Source organism: Carcharhinus amblyrhynchos, chromosome 3 (genome assembly GCF_965287045.1).
Source record: "Carcharhinus amblyrhynchos chromosome 3, sCarAmb.v2.hapA, whole genome shotgun sequence".
NCBI classification, from domain to species: domain Eukaryota; kingdom Metazoa; phylum Chordata; class Chondrichthyes; order Carcharhiniformes; family Carcharhinidae; genus Carcharhinus; species Carcharhinus amblyrhynchos.
In genome coordinates this window covers 133,510,214-133,533,323 of record NC_137326.1, presented here as the reverse complement: position 1 = coordinate 133,533,323, position 23,110 = coordinate 133,510,214, and the positions used below count along the sequence as shown (strand labels likewise).

Below are 23,110 nucleotides of genomic sequence, written 5' to 3'. Positions count from 1 at the left end.
AACCCATGTTGCCCTTATATTTTGGCTTGTTGTCTTCTTGTCTCCTGGGCCTTCTGCATTTTTTCATGTATTATTACTCCTGTTAGTTTTTTTTGTGCAGGGTGGTGAATGGGGGTACCGTCATGTGGGGTCGGTGGGGGAAGAAAGACGGGGGTTGTGAGCTGAGGGGAAGAGGAAGACAGGTTGATGGTCTGATTCTGCTGTATTTTAGGTGTTTTGGGGAGGTGGTTGTTGAGGGGGTGTGTGTTGGGGGAGGGGGTTGTTAGTTTGGGAGTTTATGTGTTTCTGGAGATGGGGTGGAAGTCAAGGTAATGTTTGTGTGTTGGAAAGTTTCTTTGGAGGGGTTTCCTGGCTGGAGAGGTTCTGTGTCTGTTGTGTGAATCTGTCTCCATTTTTTTCCCGGGGGGGCGGGTAGCACAAGAGCACGGGGGTGTGGGGGGGTGGTGGTGGGGGGGGGGGGGGGGCGGAATCAGACAGTGAGGGGAAAAAGCCCCGTGGGTTTCCTGATAGGGATGTTGGTGAGTAGGTTATGGGTTGAAGAGTGGTTTGTTGCTTTCCCATGTCTTAGCACTTTTGCCTCCCCTGTGTGCTTCTGTTAAGGTGGGTGGGGTGGGGGGACGGCTCCTGGAGCTGGTGGGGAGGGGGGGTGACTTTGCATTTGTGTGTGTTTTATGTTAAGGTGGCGGGATGTTGTTGGATGGATTCGGGTAGTATGTATCGGATTGGTATGGGGGCATTAGTTGGCAGAGCGAGGGGATGTAGGGGCATCCTCGTTTATTTGGATAGTTCATGAGTTTGGCAGGATGCAAGAACTTTAGTTGGCAGCACAAAGATGGCTTCTTTTATTTATTTATTAATTAGTGTTCCAAGAAGGCTTACATTAATAATGTAATGAAATTACTGTGGAAGGGTACACTGAGGAAGAATTTATCATGGGCAATCCACCTAAACTACATACTTCTGGAGTGGGGGAGGACACGTGAGCACCCGGTGAAATCCACACAGCCCCAGAGACAGCATGCAGACTCTGCACAGGTAATGGTCCAAGTTGAGAATTCAGTCTGGGTCCTGGCACTGTGAGGCAGCAGAGCTAACAAATATGCCCTGCGCTGGTCCATAAACGAATGATTTCACATATATCATATTATTTTAAAGTGATCCCGGGGGTTAGTTGTTGCCCTTCTTCAGAGAGTTTCTTTTGTCAGTGAAGGTAAGTTACCCTGTATTCACCTGGCTCACTAATGTTCTTCGGGGAAAGAAATCTGCCATCCTTACACAGCAATGTGGTTGTCTCTCAACTGCCCTTGGGTAGCTTGGGATAGATAATAAATGCTGGCCAGCCAGCGACGTCCATGTCCCACAAATGAACAAAAAAAAATTGATGGTGATGACTAGAGTGTTTAAACAGGCTACTGTTTTAGTTTCAGTTTGTGCGCTGTACAGGCAACATCTCCTGTAATAAACATGCTGTTGTTTGTTTGAAACTACATGTGCAAGCTATTCTTTTCTTTCTGTGTAAAATCCACAATCCCTAAGATAGTTAGAACTTTCTTTACAGAGTAAGCTGGTGCCGAGTAGGAATTTTGTTTCATTTATAACATTGAGAAAAGATCCTAAGTAGAAGACGAAAACATCGTGGGTCCTCACACAATGAGCAGAAGCAACAATAGGATTCAGGATTGAAGTGAAGTAAGACACAAGTAAGAAATAGCTCTAAAGTTTTTAAGTTTTAATTTTATCTATTAGTGTCACAAGTTGGCTTACATGAACACTGCAATGAAGTTACTATGAATATCCCCTAGTCGCCACACTCTGGTGCCTGTTCGGGTACATTGAGGCCAATGCACATAACTAGCACGTTTTTCAGACTGTGGGAGGAAACTGGAGCACCCAGAGGAAACTCATGTAGACACAGGGAGACTGTGCAGACTCCGTACAGACAACGACCCAAACGGGAGCTTGGTTCTCTGGCACTGCAAGGCATCAGTGTTAACCACTGTGCCACTGTGGCATCCCTGTGTCGTTTTAAAAAAGGGTTTATTTTCCAATCAGAGAAAAGTGAGATTCCACGCATTATTTGGCATATTTAACCTCTTTGCTGTGCAGCTGGGGCTTTTTCAAAAAAAAATACATCAAGTCAACGGTCTCCAGGGTGATATTGGGAAGACAGTAAAAGAAAAAAAATACTAAGCAGTCTCAGCCAGGTTGATACTGGAGTTGAGGGGGTTAGCTTATGAGGAGAGATTGAGTAGATTGGGCCTGTACTCATTGGAGTTTAGAAGGTGAGGGGTGATCTTATAGAGACATATAAGATAATGAAGGGGCTCGATAGAGTAGAGGCAGAGAGATTCTTTCCACTTAGAAAGGAAACAAGAACTAGAGGACACAGCCTCAAAATAGAGGGGGGGGGTCAGTTTAGAACAGAGTTGAGGAGGAACTTCTTCTCTCAGAGGGTGGTGAATCTCTGGAATTCTCTGCCCATTGAAGTGGTGGAGGCTACCTCGTTGAATATGTTTAAGTCACAGGTAGATAGATTTCTGATCAATAAGGGAATTAAGGGTTATGGGGAGCAGGCAAGTAAGTGGAACTGAACCACTTTCAGATCAGCCATGATCTTATTGACTGGTGAGGCAGGCTCGAAGGGCTAGATGGCCTACTCCTGCTCCTATTTCTTATATTCTTATGTTCAAATCATTAGTCCCTGCAAGACAAATGGCAGGTGAATTAGAATCCATGGACCCTTTCAATGAAGAAAGTGAACCGTGGAGTTGCTATGATAGCATGTTGATTTGTAGTAAAATTGCAAACACGTTGGATATATCAGCTTTTCTCAGCACAACAGGATATGAAAACCTTATTAACTTTGATAAATACTTTGGATCAGCAAATAGCAGTGAGATAGTTCATCAGCTTTTAGGCGGTACAGTCAAGGAAGGAGTGTTTAACTATCCACACAACCAGCGATCTTTCTCAGGGATGGCACTAGCAGTAACATCCTTTAAGTGTTGGATGGGATTTGTGGCTAGCTTCCACCCTCAAGCACAAGAATGGATTTTAAGCACAGAGAGTGGGATTCTCCAGCCCCGCTCGCCATAAGGCCAGGATACACACCCAAGGTTAATAGACTTTTGCACAGTCCTCCCACTGCCGGCTATGTTTCCCATGGTGGGCAGGACAGGAAAATTCCACCCACAATCTCACAGCTGAGAAGCAACAAGGCTAATAACTAAGCCAACCCGACCGTTGCTTCAAATTATGGGACCAAACTGCACTAAAGGCTATTCAGCCCATTCTCCCAGTACCAGCTCAGGCCCACTCCCCAAACCCCTCTTTGTAGCCCTAATGATTTCAGTGCCTCCAATTGTACACTTTGTTTTGGATATTTGACAATTAAAATTCAGTGAAATGATACATTTGAATCAAAAACAATAAAGGGAAAACTGCAAATGCAGAAACCTTAAATAAGAAGAGGAAGTCTTGGAAATGACATTACACGTTAGTGAGACAACAGACAGGTTACTATGTATTGTGGGTGCAGAATTAGATATGGACACAGAGATTTATTGCTACTCTGATGCAATACTGTGTTCAGCTCCTTTCATAGCAGCAAAAATCAGGACCAACTTGTTCAGAAAATTCAGATCAGTTCAAATCACATAGGCATCTGCTTCCAATGAACTAGACTAAATTCTTGTTCCCTGATTCTTCACACTGAAACTTGCCATCAAAGAAAACAAGGACAGAACCTTATCAAAGTAAATATACTTCGCAAACTACATAAGGAGCATTCATTATTTACCAAATAATTTGTTTTTCCATGTTTACCATTTTCATTGCACAGGGTGGAATTCCAGGAAAAAGAATCCTTTCATTCCTGCTCTCAGCTTAATTCCCTGAAATTGTTTCCAGTGACTCAAGCTAATTTGAACGAAGTTAAACTAACTTTGGTGCAGACAACGGAACACAATTATCAGACAGTGCTGCAGGGGTTGCTAAACCTGAAGTACACGTGGGGTTTCTGTTGTTTTAATTACGTTTTTGATGCTTGTTCAGTTGTCAATAATAACTCAATATAAGAAAAAAAACCTACTGTTTGTAACTGTCCAGCAGCAGACTCTGCCAGTGACAATTGCAATGTATTTGCTGTGTTGGGTGCTACTTGGTTTGGTGGCCTGTGTGTTTGCCAAAGACGATCTAAATTGCAGACTTCAAGGAAGATTTAATTTGCCGGAACTCGCACAGGATGGGGACATCATCATCGGTGGCATTTTCCCCATTCATTATCGAGGAGTGCCTGCTGAGACTTCCTACCAAACCCAACCAGAGACACCGAGCTGCTTAGAGTGAGTGTGATCTTCTTGATGTTATTATTGAGTAAAAATGGAGAAACAGATAGAGACTCAAAGAGATTTCAGGAAAAAATGGCCACAGAATTGGTCCAAACTCGCTGAAGGCAGAGAAAGGGAAGGAATATATTGAGGCAGGAGTCAGAGCCACAGACCTGAAGCCAAAGGAAATGTTGTTATGAAGGGGAAGCATTTACAATGAATGTACATTTCAGTTGTCCCTAAATTAATCTCTCGATCAAATAAATATGAATTGACGTCTGACACAGTAAAGAAATGAGCTGCGCTATTTATTTTTCATTTCGCTATAGGCTTTGGTTACTCTCATAGCTGTACTTCGTTATTTCTTGAGAGATTGAAAAATGTTATTGTGTAATTACGTTGTACAATGGGCGGCACGGTGACACAGTGGTGAGCACTACAGCCGCACAGTGCAAGGGACCCGCAAACGTTCAATTCCTGGCTTAGATCATTGTTTGAGCGGAGTCTGCATGTTCTCCCCGTGTCAGCTGGGTTTCTTCCGGGTGCTCCTCTTTCCTCCCAGAGTCTGAAAGATGTGCTGGTGAGATGTATTGGCCATGCTAAATTCTCCTTCTGTGTACCCGAGTGTGGTGACTAGGGCATTTTCGCAGTAACTTCATTGCAGTGTTAATGTAAGCCTACTTGTGACAATAATACATAGAAAATATAAAATTAAAATGAAATCTATGTTCTCAGTATGCCTTGCTGGTGTAACAGTGTATGAAAGACCCGGTTACACAAATACTTACGAACGTGTGCCATTTTCATGCTTTTGTTTCTGACAGTTTTCATCTGAGAGCTTTTCGTTGGGTTCAGCTAATGATCTTTGCTATTGAAGAAATTAATAATGACCCGATGCTTCTCCCCAACATCTCGCTGGGCTATAAGATTTATGATTCCTGTGCCACCCCAACACTGGCGCTGAGAGCGGCCCTGACAGTTCTTAATGGTCAAGAGGAAAGTGTTACACTTTTGAAATGTAATGAAGGCTCAACAGTGCATGCAGTGATCGGCGATTCTGGTTCAACACAATCCATAGTAATTGCCAGGACGGTGGGTCTTTTCGGAATACCAATGGTAAGCAACAAAACATTTAACATGAAACTGTTTGTCAGTAGCATCGAGGTCAAGTGATGCCCTTCAGAGTCTCACAGCCTGCACTAAAGCTCACACAAACTGAGATATTGGAGGCCACCTTTCTGGTTTGGAATTGAATTTTCAGAATGAGGTGGAAGGGAATTTGAGAGAAGGAGGGAAAGCTATACAAGTTATGAAATTAGACGCAGGCAATGTTCAGTTTAAATCAATTCTACATTCTAAATTCCCCTCCTAATGTTGTTACTGGTTATCAACACTCAAATGAATTCTTAAAGCAGAGAGATGAACACGCCCAAATCCTGCTGAATAAATATGTGTCTTCATGTACAAATGGATTCAATAACAAAATGAAGCAACTGCTGTGAAATCTGTAATCAAATCCAATACACAAAAACAGATTTAGTGTCTTCTCTCTTTTCTGGTTGTCAGCATTCTGAGTGAAATTTGAATAGTTTCTTAGTTTTAGTTCCTGTTGCGGTACAACCCCCAGTTCTCACTGGTGCCTAATGTTAATCTCACGTGTTATCTGGTACTAGAAACAAAAGGGGTCAGGCTGGTTTGTTGATCTTTGAAGGTTTGCGTTAAGATATAGTGTTAAGGCAAAGCAGAGAGAGCTTTAGTCTGTGTTTCACAAGCCAAAGGATTTCTGAAAGGAAAAGTTTATCTATTTTCACATAGAGGTTTGGCCCAACTTGTCCATGCTGCCTAGTTTTGACCACTAAGCTAGTCCCAATTGCCTGTGTTTGGCCCATATCCCTCTATATCCATCTGAACCATGTAACTGTTAAATGCTTTTTAAAAGGCAAAATTGTACCCACCTCTACTATTGACTCTGGCAGCTTGTGCCAGACCCTCACTACCCTCTGTGTGAAAAAAATGCCCTTCTGTATCTCTCCCCTCTCACCTTAAACCTATGCCCTCTCATTTTAGACTCCTCTAACTTTGAGAAAAGATGTTGATTATCTACCTTATCTATATTCCTCATTAATTATAGACCTCTGTAAGATCACCCCTGAGCCTCCTACACTCATAAGAACATAAGAACATAAGAACATAAGAAATAGGAGCAGGAGTAGGCCATCTGGCCCTTCGAGCCTGCCCCGCCATTCAATAAGATCATGGCTGATCTGTCGTGGCTCAGTTCCACTTTCCCGCCCTCTCCCCATAACCCTTAATCCCCTCTCTTATCAAAAACCCATCAACCCGCTTCTTAAAAATATTTAGCGAGGCAGCCTCCACCACTTCAACGGGCAGAGAATTCCAGAGATTCACCACCCTTTGAGTGAAGAAGTTCCTCCTCAACTCCGTTCTGAACCGCCCCCCCTTTATCTTGAGGCTGTGCCCCCTAGTCCTACTGTCTTTTTTGAGCGGGAAGAGTCTTTCCACCTCTATCCTATCCATCCCATTCATCATCTTATACGTCTCAATGAGATCTCCCCTCATTCTTCTAAACTCTAACGAGTACAAGCCTAGTTTATTCAGCCTCTCCTCATAGCTCAACCCCCTCAACTCCGGTATCAGCCTAGTAAACCTCCTCTGCACTCCCTCCAAGGCCAAAATATCCTTGCGCAGGTGCGGCACCCAAAACTGCACACAGTACTCCAGCTGCGGCCTCACCAGTGCCCTATACAGCTGCAGCAAGACCTCCCTACTTTTATATTCAATCCCCCTCGCTATGAAGGCCAGCATCCCATTCGCCTTCCTGACCACCTGCTGCACCTGCAGGCTGGGTTTTTGCGACTCATGCACAAGGACCCCGAGGTCCCTCTGCACCGTCGCCTGCTGCAGTTTTTCGCCACGTAAGTAATAGTCCTTCCTACCATTCTTCCTACCAAAGTGGACCACCTCACACTTGCCAACATTAAATTCCATTTGCCATTTCCTGGCCCATTCGCCCAGCCTATCTAGATCCTTCTGCAGACTCTCCACACCCTCCACACAATTTGCCTTTCCCCCAATCTTGGTGTCATCAGCAAATTTCGACACCCTACACTCGGTTCCCTCCTCCAGATCATCTATATAAATGGTAAATAGCTGAGGCCCCAGCACCGACCCCTGGGGCACCCCACTAGTCACCAACCGCCAATCCGAATAGCACCCATTGACCCCCACTCTCTGCCTCCTATTTGACAACCAATCCTCTATCCACGCTAACACCCTACCCCCAACTCCATGTCCTCTGACCTTCTGCAGTAACCTCTTGTGAGGTACCTTATCAAACGCCTTCTGAAAATCCAGAAAGACCACATCCACCGGCTCTCCTCTATCCACCGCCCTAGACACATCCTCATAGAACTCCAGTAAATTTGTCAGACACGACTTCCCTTTAATGAAACCGTGTTGCGTCTGCCCTATCAAGCAATTCCCTTCAAGATGCCTCGCAATTTCCTCCTTAATGACGGATTCTAACATTTTACCTACCACAGACGTTAAACTAACCGGCCTGTAATTCCCCGCCTTTTGCCTGGCACCCTTCTTAAACAACGGCGTAACATTAGCCGTTTTCCAATCCTCCGGCACTTCCCCGGAATCCAGCGACGTCTGGAAAATAACCACCAAGGCATCCACTATCACCTCCGCCATTTCTTTCAGAACCCTCGGATGCATTCCATCCGGTCCTGGGGACTTGTCCACAATCAGCCCCTCCAGTCTGTCGCGCACCACCTCTCTAGTAACAGTAATGTCATTAAGACCCTCCAGTCCTACCACCTTTCCATCGCTAACACCCGGCAAATTATTCACGTCCTCCTCCGTGAAGACAGAAACAAAAAAGTTATTCAAGACCTTAGCCATATCCCCATCCCCTACCACTAGGTCCCCTTTCTCATCCGCTAAGGGACCAACGTTCACCCTAGCCAGCCTCTTCCTTTTTATATATTTATAAAAACTCTTGCTATCCTTTTTTATATTAAGTGCTAGCCCAGCTTCATAGCTTCTTCTACCCTCCTTTATCAACTTTTTTGTCAATCTTTGTTGACATTTAAACCTTTCCCAATCCTCTTCTCGCCCACTGCTCTTAGCTACTCTAAATTCCTCCGCTTTTAATTTAACACTTTCCTTCACCTCCTTCGTTATCCACGGCTTATTACCTCTCTTCCTACTGTCCTTTTTAACCATCGGAATAAATTTCTGCTGAGCACCAAGAAAGATCTCCTTAAAGATCCTCCACTGCTCCTCAGCAGACCTACCTTCCAACGCGCTCCCCCAGTCCACATTCGCCAATTCTTCTCTCATCCTACCATACTCCCCTCTATTCAAACAAAGGACACGTGTCCGGGAACCCACTTTCTCCTCCTCCATCTGCAACAGAAACTCCACCATACAATGATCACTCTCTCCAAGAGGATCCTTCACCTCAAGGTCCCTAATTCTACCTGCCTCATTACATAGCACCAGATCCAAGATAGCTCGCTCCCTCGTCGGCTCCAACACACACTGTTCCAGGAAACTATCCCGGCAGCATTCCAAGAACTCCTCCTCGAGCCCACCTCGTCCAACATGGGTCGACCAATCAATATGCAGATTGAAATCCCCCATAACTACTGCCGTCCCATTCCTGCACGCCGCACTTATTTGCGCGTTAACAGCCCGCCCCACCTCCAGATCATTATTCGGGGGCCTATAGACGACACCCACCAGCGTCTTCCTCCCTTTGCTGTTCCTAATCTCCACCCACAACGATTCCACTTTCTGCTCTTTGGCTCCGATATCATCCCTTGCTACCACCTTGATGCTGTCCTTAATCAGCAGAGCTACGCCACCCCCTCTTTCCTCCTGCCTATCCTTCCTAAACACTTGATAGCCCTGTACATTCATCTCCCAGTCCCTGTCACCTTGCAGCCACGTCTCTGTAATGGCCAGCAGATCGTATCCATTTGTGTCGATCTGCGCCACCAGCTCATCCACTTTATTCCGAATGCTTCGTGCATTCAGATAAAGCGCTTTCATCCCAGCCTTCTTCTGGACCCTATTTGCCGTAACGCCACCACTTGGGACATCCTCAGCCTCTTCCCTTACCTGTACCCTATCCTTAACTGTAGACCTCCTAACATCACCTACCCTCGCACCCTCCCCCCCCCTAATTAGTTTAAAGCCCTGTCTACAGTCCTCTTTACTCGATTCGCCAGCACTCTGGTCCCAGCACGATTCAGACCAACCCCATCCCGCCCGAACAAGTCCCACCTACCCCAATACTGGTGCCAATGCCCCATAAATTCGATCCCATTCCTCCCACACCAATCTCTGAGCCACCCATTCACTTCCTTTATCCTGTCAACCCTACGCCCGTCTGCACTCGGTTCAGGCAGTAGCCCAGAGAAGACCACCTTGTCGGTTCTACTTTTTAATTCCATTCCCAGCTTCTCATACTCCCTCCCCAGATCCTCAGTCCGCACTTTGCCTACGTCGCTGGCACCCACATGTACCACCACAACCGGGTTCTCACCCTCCCACTCCAGATTCCTCTGCAGCCCAGCTGCGACATCCTGTACCCGAGCACCAGGCAGACAACACACCCTTCTGTGCACTTTGTCATTGTGACAAAGGACAGTGTCAATACCCTTCACCCACTATCTCCAATCACTACTACGTTCCTTTTCCCCTTCTCTTTGCCTATGTCCTGCTGCATCACTGTACCGTGTGCAGTTTGCTCACCAACCAGGGGAAAAAATCCCAGTCTTTCCAACCTCCCCTTTTAACTCAAACCATTAAGCTTTGGTAGTATCCTAGTATATATTTTCTGCACTTTTTCTAGTTTAATAATATCTTTTCAAAAATAGGGTGACCAGAATTGTACACATGCTAATATCCATCAAATTGCAACATGGAAAAAGTCCTACGATCATACATTTTTTGATCTACTAAGCTGACAAATTACTATAATTAATAAAGTGACCAAGGACAGAAGGCATTCATTTGACACGCCTTTCTCCACTGGTTAGTGCTGATTAGAATCTTCTTAACCTAAGGACAGAGCCAACAAGTCTGTGAGAAAAACTGTTTTCACACAGCGAGTGGTTCAGATCTGCATGCACTGCCTGGAAGTGTGGTGGAGGCAGGTTCAAAGGGAGCATTCAGGATGGAATTAGATCATTATTTGAATGGAAACAATGTACAGGGGTAAGGGAAAAGACAGAGGAATGGCACTTGTTTGGAGAGGCAATGAAAACATGATGGGCCAAATGGCCTTCATCTGCTCCATAACAGTTCTGTGATTCTGTGACATTATTACAGTTTCCTTACTTGCAAATTTGGACAAATTTGACACTTATTATGAAGTAAAGTTTCTAAAGTTTATTTATTCGTCACAAGTAAAGTCTTACATTAACACTGTAATGAAGTTGTTGCGAAATTCCCCTAGTCGCGGGACTCTGGCGTCCGTTCTGGTCAATGCGCCTAACCAGCACGTCGTTGGACTGTGGGAGGAAACCAGAGCACCCAGAGGAAACCCGTGCAGAAACGGGGAGAATGTGCAAAATCCACACAGACAGTGACCCAAGCCGGGGATCCAACCCTAGTCCCTGGCTCTGAGAGGTAGCAGCGCTAACCACTGTGCCACTGTGCCGCCGTTTGCCACAGTGCTGCCAGTAGGGTTACAAATGTTGTTACAAATGCGTATGTGAGCTCATCAGTTAGGGATGCTAAGATTAGATTTTCTCACATGGCATAACACTGATGCCGTGGACCGCATGACAGGACCCTGATGGATTTACTCCCATTGAATTCAAGGGAAATTCAATGTGACAAGACCATTTATCAGTTGGCCAATTCGCAATGCTTGCTTTATGTCGTGGCGGCAAATTGAAAATCTACTTCTTTGTGAATGAACAGTTTGTAGTCCGGGCTTTTTAGAAGATAATATAAGTATTAAAATAAAAGTTAAATCTCTTCTTGATGTTTTCACAGATTAGCTATTTTTCTTCCTGCGGATGCCTGAGTGATAAAAAGGAATTTCCCACTTTTTTCCGGACTGTACCCAGTGATTATTTCCAGGTCGCAGCGTTTGTGCAGCTGGTGAAACATTTTGGTTGGACCTGGCTGGCAGCGTTCGGATCCGATGATGATTATGGCCACCTGGGAATTTCAGCCTTCGTGGAACAAGTCACTAAAATTGGAGCCTGCGTCGCTTTCGCGGAATATCTTCCCAAAGTTTACGACAAAGAGAAAATCTTGCATCAAGTCGAGCTCATTAAAAAGTCAAAAGTCAAAGTTATTCTTGTCTTTTCTCCCGAGATAGACCTGAACTTCTTGGTGGAAGAACTTGTACACCAGAATGTCACTGGACTGCAATGGTTGGCAAGTGAAGGCTGGAGCACAGCAGCATTGCTCTCACAAGCGGTCAATTCTGATGTTATGGGTGGGACATTGGGCTGGGCAATTCGTAGAACTGATATTCCAGGGATTAAACAGTTCCTGGTTAGGCTCCATCCAAATAAGTATCCAGGCAATGAATTCATTAAGCAGTTTTGGGAAGCTGTGTTTCACTGCACATGGACAGCATACAACAGCACGGGGAAAACAAGGCTTGGGCCTTTAGAACATGAGTGCACTGGACAAGAAGATCTAACAGTTGCCCAAAACATATTCACTGATGAATCACAATTGCGAGTTTCGTATAATACGTATAGAGCTGTTTATGCTGTGGCCCATTCCATACATAATATGTTACAGTGTAAAAATGGCCAAGGGCCATTTGTCAACAAAACATGTCCAGATATTTCAAAACTTAAACCTTGGCAGGTAAGTTGTATTTTATTTAAACTTACATTCACCCACTCTACAGATTATATGAGATTAAAATTCCATTCACTGTACGGAACAATGCCCCATCAGATTACACAGGATTACATACGATGTAGAACACAGAAATAGACCATTCGGTCCAACCGGTCTATGCTGGTGTTTATGCTCCACATGTGCCTCCTCCCATTTTTCCTCATCCAAACATGCCATCGTAACCCATCTCCTGCATATTCCTGTCCAGTTTACCCATAAATGCTTCTAAAACTTTTGCTTCAACCACTGCCTTGTGGTGGTGAATACCAGATTCTTTTGATTTGATTTGATTTATTATTGTCACATTTACTGGGATGCAGTGAAAAGTATTGTTTCTTGAACACTATACAGACAAAGCATTATAGAGTGTTACGGTCATAGCTAGGGTGTACAGAAAATTCAACTTAATATGAGATAGGTCAGTTCAATAGTCTGATGGTAGCAGGGAAGAAGCTGTTCTTGAATCAGCTGCTGCATGACCTCAGCCTTTTGTATCTTTTTCCCGACAGAGGAAGGTGGAAGAGAGTAAGTCCAGGTCCGTGGTTACGCTGGCTGCTTCTCCAAGGCAGCAGGAAGTATAGACGGAGTCGATGGACAGGAGGCTGGTTTTGCAGTCAATTTCATGCATTCATTTTTTTGAAATTACTTGTCTACCTGGTGTGGTGTAGTTGACAGTAATTGAGGATATGCTGCTTTGACAGATAGGATGTGTTTAGAGCTTGTCTATTTCCTTATACTGTAAACTGATACATTGAGCATCAGATGAGACATTAAGCCAAGATACATCTCCCCTCTTAGGTTGGCATAAAGAGCCCCATGATATTATTCTGTCCAGGAAAACATGTAAATCTAAACAAATATCTAGAACAAATAGGAACAAAAACTCAGCAGGTCAGCCAGCATTCAGGTTCAGAGACTGGTGAAAGCTAATTGGCCTGAAGTGTTGGTTCTGTTTCTTTCCACAATGCTACCTGACCTGCTGAGTTTTTTGAGCTTTTTTCTGAATTCTTTCTTCGGCTGCAGACATCCCTGGCAATGCCAGCATTTGTTATCTACCCCTAATTCTACTTCAACTAAGTTGGTTTGCTGGACCATTTCAGAGGGTAGTTAAGAGTCAACCAAACTGCTGTGGATCTGGAGTCACATTTTGGCCAGAATGGTAAATTTCCTCCCCGAGAAGGACAGCTGAGTTTACAGCACAAAAAAAATGATAGCTTCATAGTAACCATAACTGAAACTAAACCTATTTTCCTGACTTATAAATTGAATTCCAACAGCTCCACTGTGGGATTTGAACTCAGGTCCAGAGTGCACCATGCTAGGTCCTGGAATTATTAGCACACTGACATTACCACTACACCACCATCCAGCCTACTATCCATAAGCTCAGACTTCCAGCATCCAGTTTTTGTTTTTGTATCACTGTATTATCTAAAATAAATAACCCGCTTATTTACCTCATTGCAACTTGTGGGAGTCCACTGTATTGAAATTGCCTCCCTTTTTTCTCACATTATAAATTCAACTAGATCTCAAATGTGTGTAATTGATTGTGGAGCACTTAGCGACATCCTGGCCAGAATTTTCTGACCATTCACACCAGCAGGATTTTCCCGTCCCGCTGCAGTGAACAGAGTTGGCGTGAACAGGCGGTAAGATCGCACCCAAAGACTTTGTGAGGGGAACTATAGAAATGGGAAGCTTTCTTTATTATGAGGCCAATTAGGTACCAATTACTGTCAGGTATTTCAGTTTCTCTGAAATTAGCAGGAAATAACTGATTTTCTTTCTCTTACAATTTGAAATAAGTATTCCACCTGGGTGCCCAATTGTGACACCTTAACTCCAGTAGATACATTTGAAAACTTATAGACTTTTAGATTAGGCTGCAGCCAGACTAATTTACTGATCTGAAACAAATGGAAGTGGGAGGGGAAGAGGAGTCTAGTTGGGTTTAGCAGCAACCAAATTTTAAACAAAGCTCCATTCATTAACAAAATTTGGATGGAAACACCCTACTCTTCAAGCAACACTGAATATTCTCCAAAAGGAGTTTAGAAAGTTGCCAGGAGTTCCAGCTTTGGGCTATCAGATCACTGGGCTTTATTGCATTTTAGAAATGAAAATAGTCCTGACTATTTTTGTGTTTCAAAGAAAGAAAGAACTTGTGTTGATGCCACACTATTCATGCCAATGAAGTACTATTGAAGTAAAGTTACTTGCATAAAGTAGTAACACAAGCACAGCAATCTCCCAGAAAGAATTACGGAATAAATGACCTGAGCATCTCTTTCAGTCATTGGTTGTGGAATAAATATTGCCATGACATCAGCAGAACTCATCCGTGTTCATTCAAATAGTGTAAAGTGATCATTTGCTTCCACTTGAGAGGACAGATGTCCATCGGAAAGATGACATCGCCAATGGTGAAGCAGAATCTTGATACATCACTGGAGTGTCAGTTGAGGTTGTGTGGTCAGGTTCTGGAGTGAGGACCCAGAACTCGTAACAGACGCAAATATCTAAAAGACAACTACAGCCACTCAATATAATTTAGAGCATAACTTCAGCTACGTCACAATGTTGGTTTTAAATATTACAGGTATCGCAGTAAAACCATAAGAATGTTCTGTGATTTCTTTGCAAAGGTCCTTTATTACTTAAAGAAAGTGGAATTCACAACTGCATTTGGAGATGAAGTGAGATTCGATGCCAATGGTGATCCTCTAGCAGCCTATGATCTCCTGAACTGGCAGCTGGCAGCAAATGGGAACATTAAGTACGTTAAAGTTGGCCAGTATGATGCATCTGTCAGTGCAGGGAAAGAACTTGTTCTAGACGAAGAGCGCATAGTGTGGAACGGAGGACAAAAAATGGTAAGGCACAAATATGTAAATAACTTATTCAGTGCAGCTTGGTGATTGTGTGGCAAAAGTCATCGTAGATGTAAGGATTATGTTCAGCAACAACTAAAATTCACCACTGTAAGAATGGGAAAGGTTAAGAGATGGACAAGCAAACATGTTCACATAGCGTGAGAGACAGAGATTGTGGATTCTCACCACAATGAAAGGAGCCCAGTTAGAGAAAAGACAAAAACATTCAGGCAGATATAAAGACAAAAGAAACAGATTTGGAAGTTGTACAGAGTGTAATTGGATCTTGACTTTATGCAATATTATAAATCGGGTGAAAGTGGGTTGGCAGCCCATTTTACAACTCTCTCAATTTTGATGGACCTGAGAATCAATACCAATCTGCCAAGAACATAAGAACATAAGAAATAGGAGCAGGAGTAGGCCAACTAGCCCTTCGAGCCTGCCCCGCCATTCAATAAGATCATGGCTGATCTGTCTTGGCTCAGCTCCACATTCCCGCCCTCTCCCCATAACCCTTAATCCCCTTGCTTATCAAAAACCCATCAACCCGCATCTTAAAAATATTTAGCGAGGCAGCCTCCACCACTTCAACGGGCAGAGAATTCCAGAGATTCACCACCCTTTGAGTGAAGAAGTTCCTCCTCAACTCCGTTCTAAACCGCCCCCCCTTTATCTTGAGGCTGTGCCCCCTAGTCCTACTATCCTTTCTGAGCGGGAAGAGTCTCTCCACCTCTATCCTATCCATCCCATTCATCATCTTATACGTCTCAATGAGATCTCCCCTCATTCTTCTAAACTCTAACGAGTACAAGCCTAATTTATTCAGCCTCTCCTCATAGCTCAACCCCTTCAACTCCGGCATCAGCCTAGTAAACCTCCTCTGCACTCCCTCCAAGGCCAAAATATCCTTGCGTAAGTACGGCGCCCAAAACTGCACACAGTACTCCAGCTGCGGCCTCACCAATGCCCTATACAGCTGCAGCAAGACCTCCCTACTTTTATATTCAATCTCCCTCGCTATGAAGGCCAGCATCCCATTCGCCTTCCTGACCACCTGCTGCACCTGCAAGCTGGGTTTTTGCGACTCATGCACAAGGACCCCGAGGTCCCTCTGCACCGTCGCCTGATGCAGTTTTTCTCCACGTAAGTAGTAATCCTTCCTACCATTATTCCTACCAAAGTGGACCACCTCACACTTGCCAACATTAAATTCCATTTGCCATTTCCTGGCCCATTCGCCCAGCCTATCTAGATCCTTCTGTAGACTATCCCCACCCTCCGCACAATTTGCCTTTCCACCAATTTTGGTGTCATCAGCAAATTTTGACACCCTACACTCGGTTCCCTCCTCCAGATCATCTATATAAATGGTAAATAGCTGAGGCCCCAGAACCGACCCCTGGGGCACTCCACTTGTCACCATCCGCCAATCCGAATAGCACCCATTGACCCCCACTCTCTGCCTCCTATTTGACAACCAGCCCTCTATCCACGCTAACACCCTACCCCCAACTCCATGCCCCCTTACCTTCTGCAATAACCTCTTGTGAGGTACCTTGTCAAACGCCTTCTGAAAATCCAGAAAGACCACATCCACCGGCTCTCCTCTATCCACCGCCCTAGACACATCCTCATAGAACTCCAGTAAATTTGTCAGACACGACTTCCCTTTAAGGAAACCGTGCTGCGTCTGCTCTATCAAGCAGTTCCCCTCAAGATGCCTCGCTATTTCCTCCTTGATGACAACTCGCTGCCTCCAATCTGCATCACACAAAGTTCAGTCTACCCCAATGAGTACCAGGAACAAAATGAATCTGAACAAAAGATGAATGCAGATAGACAGAGAGATTTTGTTTAATCAACTTCTGGTGTTTCTAATGATTACTGCAATCTGCAAGATACAAAAGCAAAAGCTATTCTGTGTCAATATACCAGTCATCGGTTCATTTTTGTACACATGACGGGAAATGAAACAAATGTCAGAATTTCTCTCCAGGTTAAACAGATCTTATTTGTATAAAATACACATGTAATAAAGTGGAATTTTACTGTTCATTTCACATCCAGGTCATTGAGTCAAAGTGTAGTGAAACCTGTCAACCCGGAACAAGGAAAGGAGCCAGAGCTGGGCAGCCAATTTGTTGTTATGATTGCATACCCTGTGCTGAAGGTGAAATTAGTAACCAAACTGGTGTGTATATCTATCTGTATACCTGTCCATACATAATTGTCTATCTGTTCATTTATCTGCATTTATTTAGCTATATATCTATATTTCTCTTTCTATCTGTATCAGTCTGCCTAATCACATCTTGATGACATTGAGGGCAAGCTATATGTTAATTGGTTTCATGATCTATCTACTTGGATCAGTGATCTTATGGCCTTGAAAGGCTGCTCCTTAGCAGTGTCATAATACGTCATGTGGGTCTTACATTCACCCTTTTATTGAAAAGTATGAGAGTGAAATTACTTTTGGGAAAATACAGCAAAATGGAGCAGAATAAATTGGCAGTCTGTTTTTCACACCACCACAATCTCTTTCCCAAGGCTTCTTAATTTCCATGTGCAATGTTACATAAGAAAAAAAGAAATAAGAAATAGGAGCAAGAATTGACAACATGCCCCATGAGCCTACGATACCATTCAATAATATCAGGCCTGATCTTCAATCTCAACTCCATTTTCCCATCTGGGGTGGATACAAATAGGATTCATTTCATTTGCAAAACACTCAACTGAGCGGGAAGAAACTTTGAGGAGATGCATATTGCACAGATCATATCGGCTCAGAGAACAGGAAATATGGAAGAATGTAGATGAAGATGATCAAATTAAATTGCACAGTACATAGATATTTCCAGATCATAGAATCCACATAGAATGTGGATAATCAGTCCATTGTGTCTCTGTTGGCTGTTTGAAGATTTATCCAACTCATTTACACACACTTGCTCTATCGTCAAGCTCTGAATTTTCCCCCGTTAAGTATTTACTCAATTCTTTGGGAAGTTAATATTGAATCTAATTTTAGACAGTGCATTACTGATCATGATATATTTTGTCACATTAAATAATACACCTCGCTTGTGTTTTTGTCAATTCCATTAAGTCTGCAGATCTTGAGTAGTGTTAACTCCTGGTGGGAGCAGTATCTCCTTCTTAAATTCACCAGAAGTTTTCACGGATTTGAACACCCGTATTGAATCTCCTCCTAATCTCACTGCTTGAAGGACAACAATTCTAGTTTTGCAAATCTCTCTATGTAACTAATATATTTGAGCAGATAAACCTGTACTTTGCATTGTTGAAATTTGGGGACTGGCTGAGAAAGTAACCTGCTAGCATTTAAAAGCCAAAAATAAGTTTAGCAATCCCATCCGAATATTTGTAACCTGTTTAAGTTGCAGCTGATCAATGGAAGAGCAAACCAATTCCAAACTGACAAATTTGAGTAAAGTTTGTAAACTTTCAAGTAAGTTTTGGAGTGTTCTATCCAAAGGTAAAACGCTTGACAGATCAGGCTAAACAGTCAGATAAAATTGGGGAAAATGCTTTCAAACCCTTCTCAACATAAACTTGATGGACCGAATGGCCTCCTTCTGTGCTGCAGGATGCTATAGTTTTACACATCACACATCCTGATCGTTGAATGGGAAACATTGATTAGCAATTTAGAATGGTAAAGGTTCTTCACAAAGCATTATCAAAAGTCATGAAGGGAAATCATGGATGGCACAGTGGTTAGCACTGCTGGTGAGATGCATGTTAAATTCTCCCTTAGTGTAAGCAAACAAGCGCTGGAATGTGGTGACAAGCAGACTTTCATAGTAACTTCATTGCAGTGCTAAATAAACTTAAACGTAAAAACCAGGCTATTTGTTTGGGACGGCACTGTGGCACAGTGATTAGCACTGCTGCCTCACAGCGTCAGGGACCAGGTTCAATTCCAGCTTCGGTCTGTGTGGAGCTTGCACATTTTCCCTGTGTCTGTGTGGGTTTCCTCTGGGTGCTCTTGTTTCTTTCCACAGTCTAAAGACGTGCGGGTTAGGTTGACTGGCCATGCTAAAATAATCCAAGTATCAGGGGATTAGCAGGTAAAATTTGTGGGGTTACAGAAATAGGGCGTGGGTGGAATTGTGGGTGGTGCAGACTCGAAGGACTGAATGGCCTCCTTCTGCATTGTAGGGATTCTCTGATTCTAAATAAGTGCTTTTGGGCTAGTTGTGTCTCTCTAGTTTCATAAATAGAGATAGATTTATGTAGAAATTTGTTGAAAAATATTCTGTGTTGTCTTCTGCAGATTCAGTGGACTGTTTGGCATGTCACTCAGATTACTGGCCAAACCTAGAAAGAGACACATGCATTCTCAAGGAAATTGAATATTTGTCCTTTGGAAGCACCATGGGAATCATATTAACAACACTATCCTTAGCTGGTACTTGTATATCACTGGCTGTTGTTGCTGTTTTCTACCATTACAAGAATACCCCAATTGTCAAAGCAAACAATTCCGAGTTAAGTTTCCTTCTTCTATTTTCATTGATACTCTGCTTCCTCTGCTCCCTTCTCTTCATGGGTCAACCCACCATCTGGTCCTGCATTTTGCGACATACAGCATTCGCTATTACATTTGTCCTTTGCATTTCTTGCATCCTTGGGAAAACTATCATGGTATTAATGGCGTTCAGTGCAAGGCGTCCAAACAATGACGTGGCGAAATGGTCTGGCCCTCTACAGCGAAGACTGGCCATATTTTCTCTGCCATCAATTCAAGTTGTGATATGTATTCTTTGGTTGACCTTATCGCCCCCATATCCTGCAAAGAATACTGAACATAGCCGTGCAACCATTATATTAGAATGTGATGTGGGGTCAGCAACAGCCTTCTATTCTGTATTGGGCTACATAGGTTTACTATCTGCTATGTGCTTTGTTCTTGCATTTCTAGCGCGTGGGTTGCCAGATAGCTTCAATGAAGCAAAGTTTATTACCTTCAGCATGCTGATTTTCTGTGCTGTTTGGGTCACTTTCATTCCAGTTTACATCAACTCTGGAAAGGACACAGTAGCTGTTGAGATATTTGCCATATTGTCTTCCAGTTTTGGTTTGCTGACATGTATATTTGCTCCTAAGGTTTATATCATTCTCATGAAGCCAGAACTGAACACCAAGAAAAATTTAATGGGCAAGCCACCCAGTAACAAACTTTGAATGCTAGAAGATTAATAAACTTTGGTTGGTCCAAAATCAAAGCATACAAGTATCCTGACTTTTATTGACTTCTATGCTAAAATTAGTATTTATCGCTTTTACATAATGGCTGTAGAATTGAGAAGATTCCTTGAAAAATGTATGAGCGCAAATAAACAGTAATGTACACATGTGAGTGTTTGTTTAGTCTTCCCTTTATCAATCCTATTAAGGCAGTGTCCTGGCAGGGTGAATTCTGGCAGCTCTGTGACTCACATCTTCATTCCTGTCTATATCTGTAAAAAATTAAATTGGCTTGCAAAATTAGTGGCCTGCAAAAGAAGACAATTTATTGAATTTGAAGAAACCACAGCTATCAGTCAGGCTTAGAGTTTTTGCAAACAATGTGGTTAGGAACAATGGGGTACTTGAGATGCATTCAAGCATGAAGGGAAAGGTAAATTAACATAGCAGATTGGAGGCTGAGTAGAAATGGACTGAACTGTCAAGGAAAGCCTGTTTCAAAGCTCCACACTATAAAAATGAAAGAGATTAAATGTTTTCATTGGAATAAAGAGGGTTTAAAGTGTAGAAAAAATTCTCGAATAGCTTGGAGATTTCAATTACACGCAGTCTGAATACATTTGGCTGAAGTGAACAGCTGTGGAGAAGAGAACCCCCCCTCCCTCCTCCACAGGGACATTAACATTTCCTCTCTGTCAGAGAACATCAAAGGAGTCTGCTCACATCTGCAACTTCTGACAGAGAGAAAGGGAAATCTCTGTTGCAGAATGGAGTGGTGGTGTGACCTGAAAGCCTGCTAAATGTCCATGGGGTTTGAATATTTACAGGCAGGCAGGAATGGAGATATTAATCACAGAGCTGCCTGAAATCACCATGGCAGATGTGATCATCAGGTTTGCCAGCTTTGATTCCAGGCAGGGCGAGGGTTTCAAGCTGCCTGCTCCCCTCCATTGTTCAGTCCTAAGGATGTCCTCACTGAATATTCCACTTGTTGAAGCCAGAAATGCAGTTTCAGAGCCAACTGAGGACAGCAGTGCCTGGAGCTGTGGAAGTGATTGTGATGATGTGGAGATGCCGGCGATGGACTGGGGTAAACACAGTAAGAAGTCTCACAACATCAGGTTAAATTCCAACAGGTTTACTTGGTAGCAAAATCCAGTAGTTTTCGGAGCACTGCTCCTTCATCAGGTAAGTGGGAATTCTGTTCACAAAAATGGTATATAAAGACACAAACTCAATTTGCACTTCGAAAGCTTGTGGATGTTGCGACCAAATAAACCTGTTGGACTTTAACCTGGTGTTGTGAGACTTCTTGAAGTGAGTGTGGCCGTGAATTGTTATGCATCTGCCTCCTTGCAGATTGGAACAGTTGATTCCGTTTTGTCGTCCACTACTGCATTAGACAAGTCACTGAGTCTCCGAGAATTTAAGTTTATTCATTCATGTTAAAAGAAAGCTTACGTTAACTCTGCAATTAAAATCCCTGAGGGAATTGAATAAATTTGATTCTCCCTTGCTATAGATAAGCAGATACAGTGAGTGCTATGTCTACAGGATGTAGCCACTTTAAGAGGATGGGTCAAACGTGCTGGGGCATGGAGTGACCTGCCCAGGAAACCTCCCCTACAGCCACTCAAGGGATGGAATGTGAGAAGTACAGTTCTTCAATCTTGTTCCAGTAGCTTGCCTTTTCGAGTGACTTCTTTGGAGCAACCTCCCCGGTAGACTTAACAGTGAGGAAACAGCTCTGTGAAGATTCCAAGCTTCTCTGTAATGCAAGGTGCCATTGATGGGACCTTACCCATCTTGCGGGCATCACGTATCAACTCTTCACAATACTGTAATAGAAATGGACTCCACTCCATCAATATCCAACTGCTGTGTGAATATATCCAGTGCATCATACAGATCAGTGCCCAGTATCCTGGCAAGGGAGCTGATATACTGGATTTATCCTCAAGGCAGGTAACAGGAGTTATTCCCGGCTCGGCTAGTCCCCGCTCCTGAGAAAATATCGATAGATAATACAGCGAGGGTGTGTTATGAACCAGGTTTAATGAGCCACTAAATTTCCATTTTTAAGAAGTCGTTGCCATGCAGTGCTCAATCCACTGATAGATTTTGAGTATCTGTCAACAGAGGAAGTTTGAAACACAAAGGTTGCATTGTTACCACCATTCACGTCGGTGGGATTTTCCCATTTCGCTGCAGCAAACAGAGAATTGACTGGGCGTCAAATTCTCCAACTTCACTGCAACGGGAGCGAGGTGTGAACGGCCAGTAAGATCGCGCCCAGGCAGAAAATACAGCAAACCTGGCAGCACCCACGGAAAAAGAAACAAATTATGCCTCAAGTCGATGGTTTCTGATCAGAACTGCCGAGAAATTGTTTGGGAAGTTCATTTTAAAAAGAAAGAAAAGAGAAAGACAGAAAGAAAGAAGCAGAATCCTCATTTTGTTACAAGGTTACACCCCTTTGCCTTTGAAAAATTCATTTTCCAGCTTTCAAATGAGTGGAAATTTTGCAATTTAACTTAAACGGAGCAAACTGCTGAAAAGTGCAAGGCCATGTTCCAGTGATGGTGAGAAATAAACAAATCTCACTCGGGTGTGCGTAAAGAGAGAGAATTCCCTACGATCCAGATACTCATCAAAACTCATAACTGGACAAATGTTGGAAGGTTTCCCCCTCATCATCAAACTCCCAAAGCTCATATTGAAGCAATATGTGTGTTCATTCAAAATTTCCTGCTACTGGTTCTTATGTTCTTATGT

General features: G+C 43.4%; 1 protein-coding gene across 1 annotated transcript; it reads left to right on the top strand.

Annotated features, from left to right (window-relative positions):
• Positions 1–4,134: 4,134 nt before the first annotated feature.
• On the top strand, positions 4,135–20,332 carry LOC145341142 (extracellular calcium-sensing receptor-like). The gene is made up of 6 exons (XM_080186034.1): positions 4,135–4,343; positions 5,153–5,444; positions 11,370–12,203; positions 14,888–15,115; positions 17,186–17,309; positions 19,422–20,332. The coding sequence occupies exons 1-6, from the start codon at positions 4,135–4,137 to the stop codon at positions 20,330–20,332; spliced, it is 2,598 nt and encodes an 865-aa protein (XP_080042160.1).
• Positions 20,333–23,110: the final 2,778 nt, after the last annotated feature.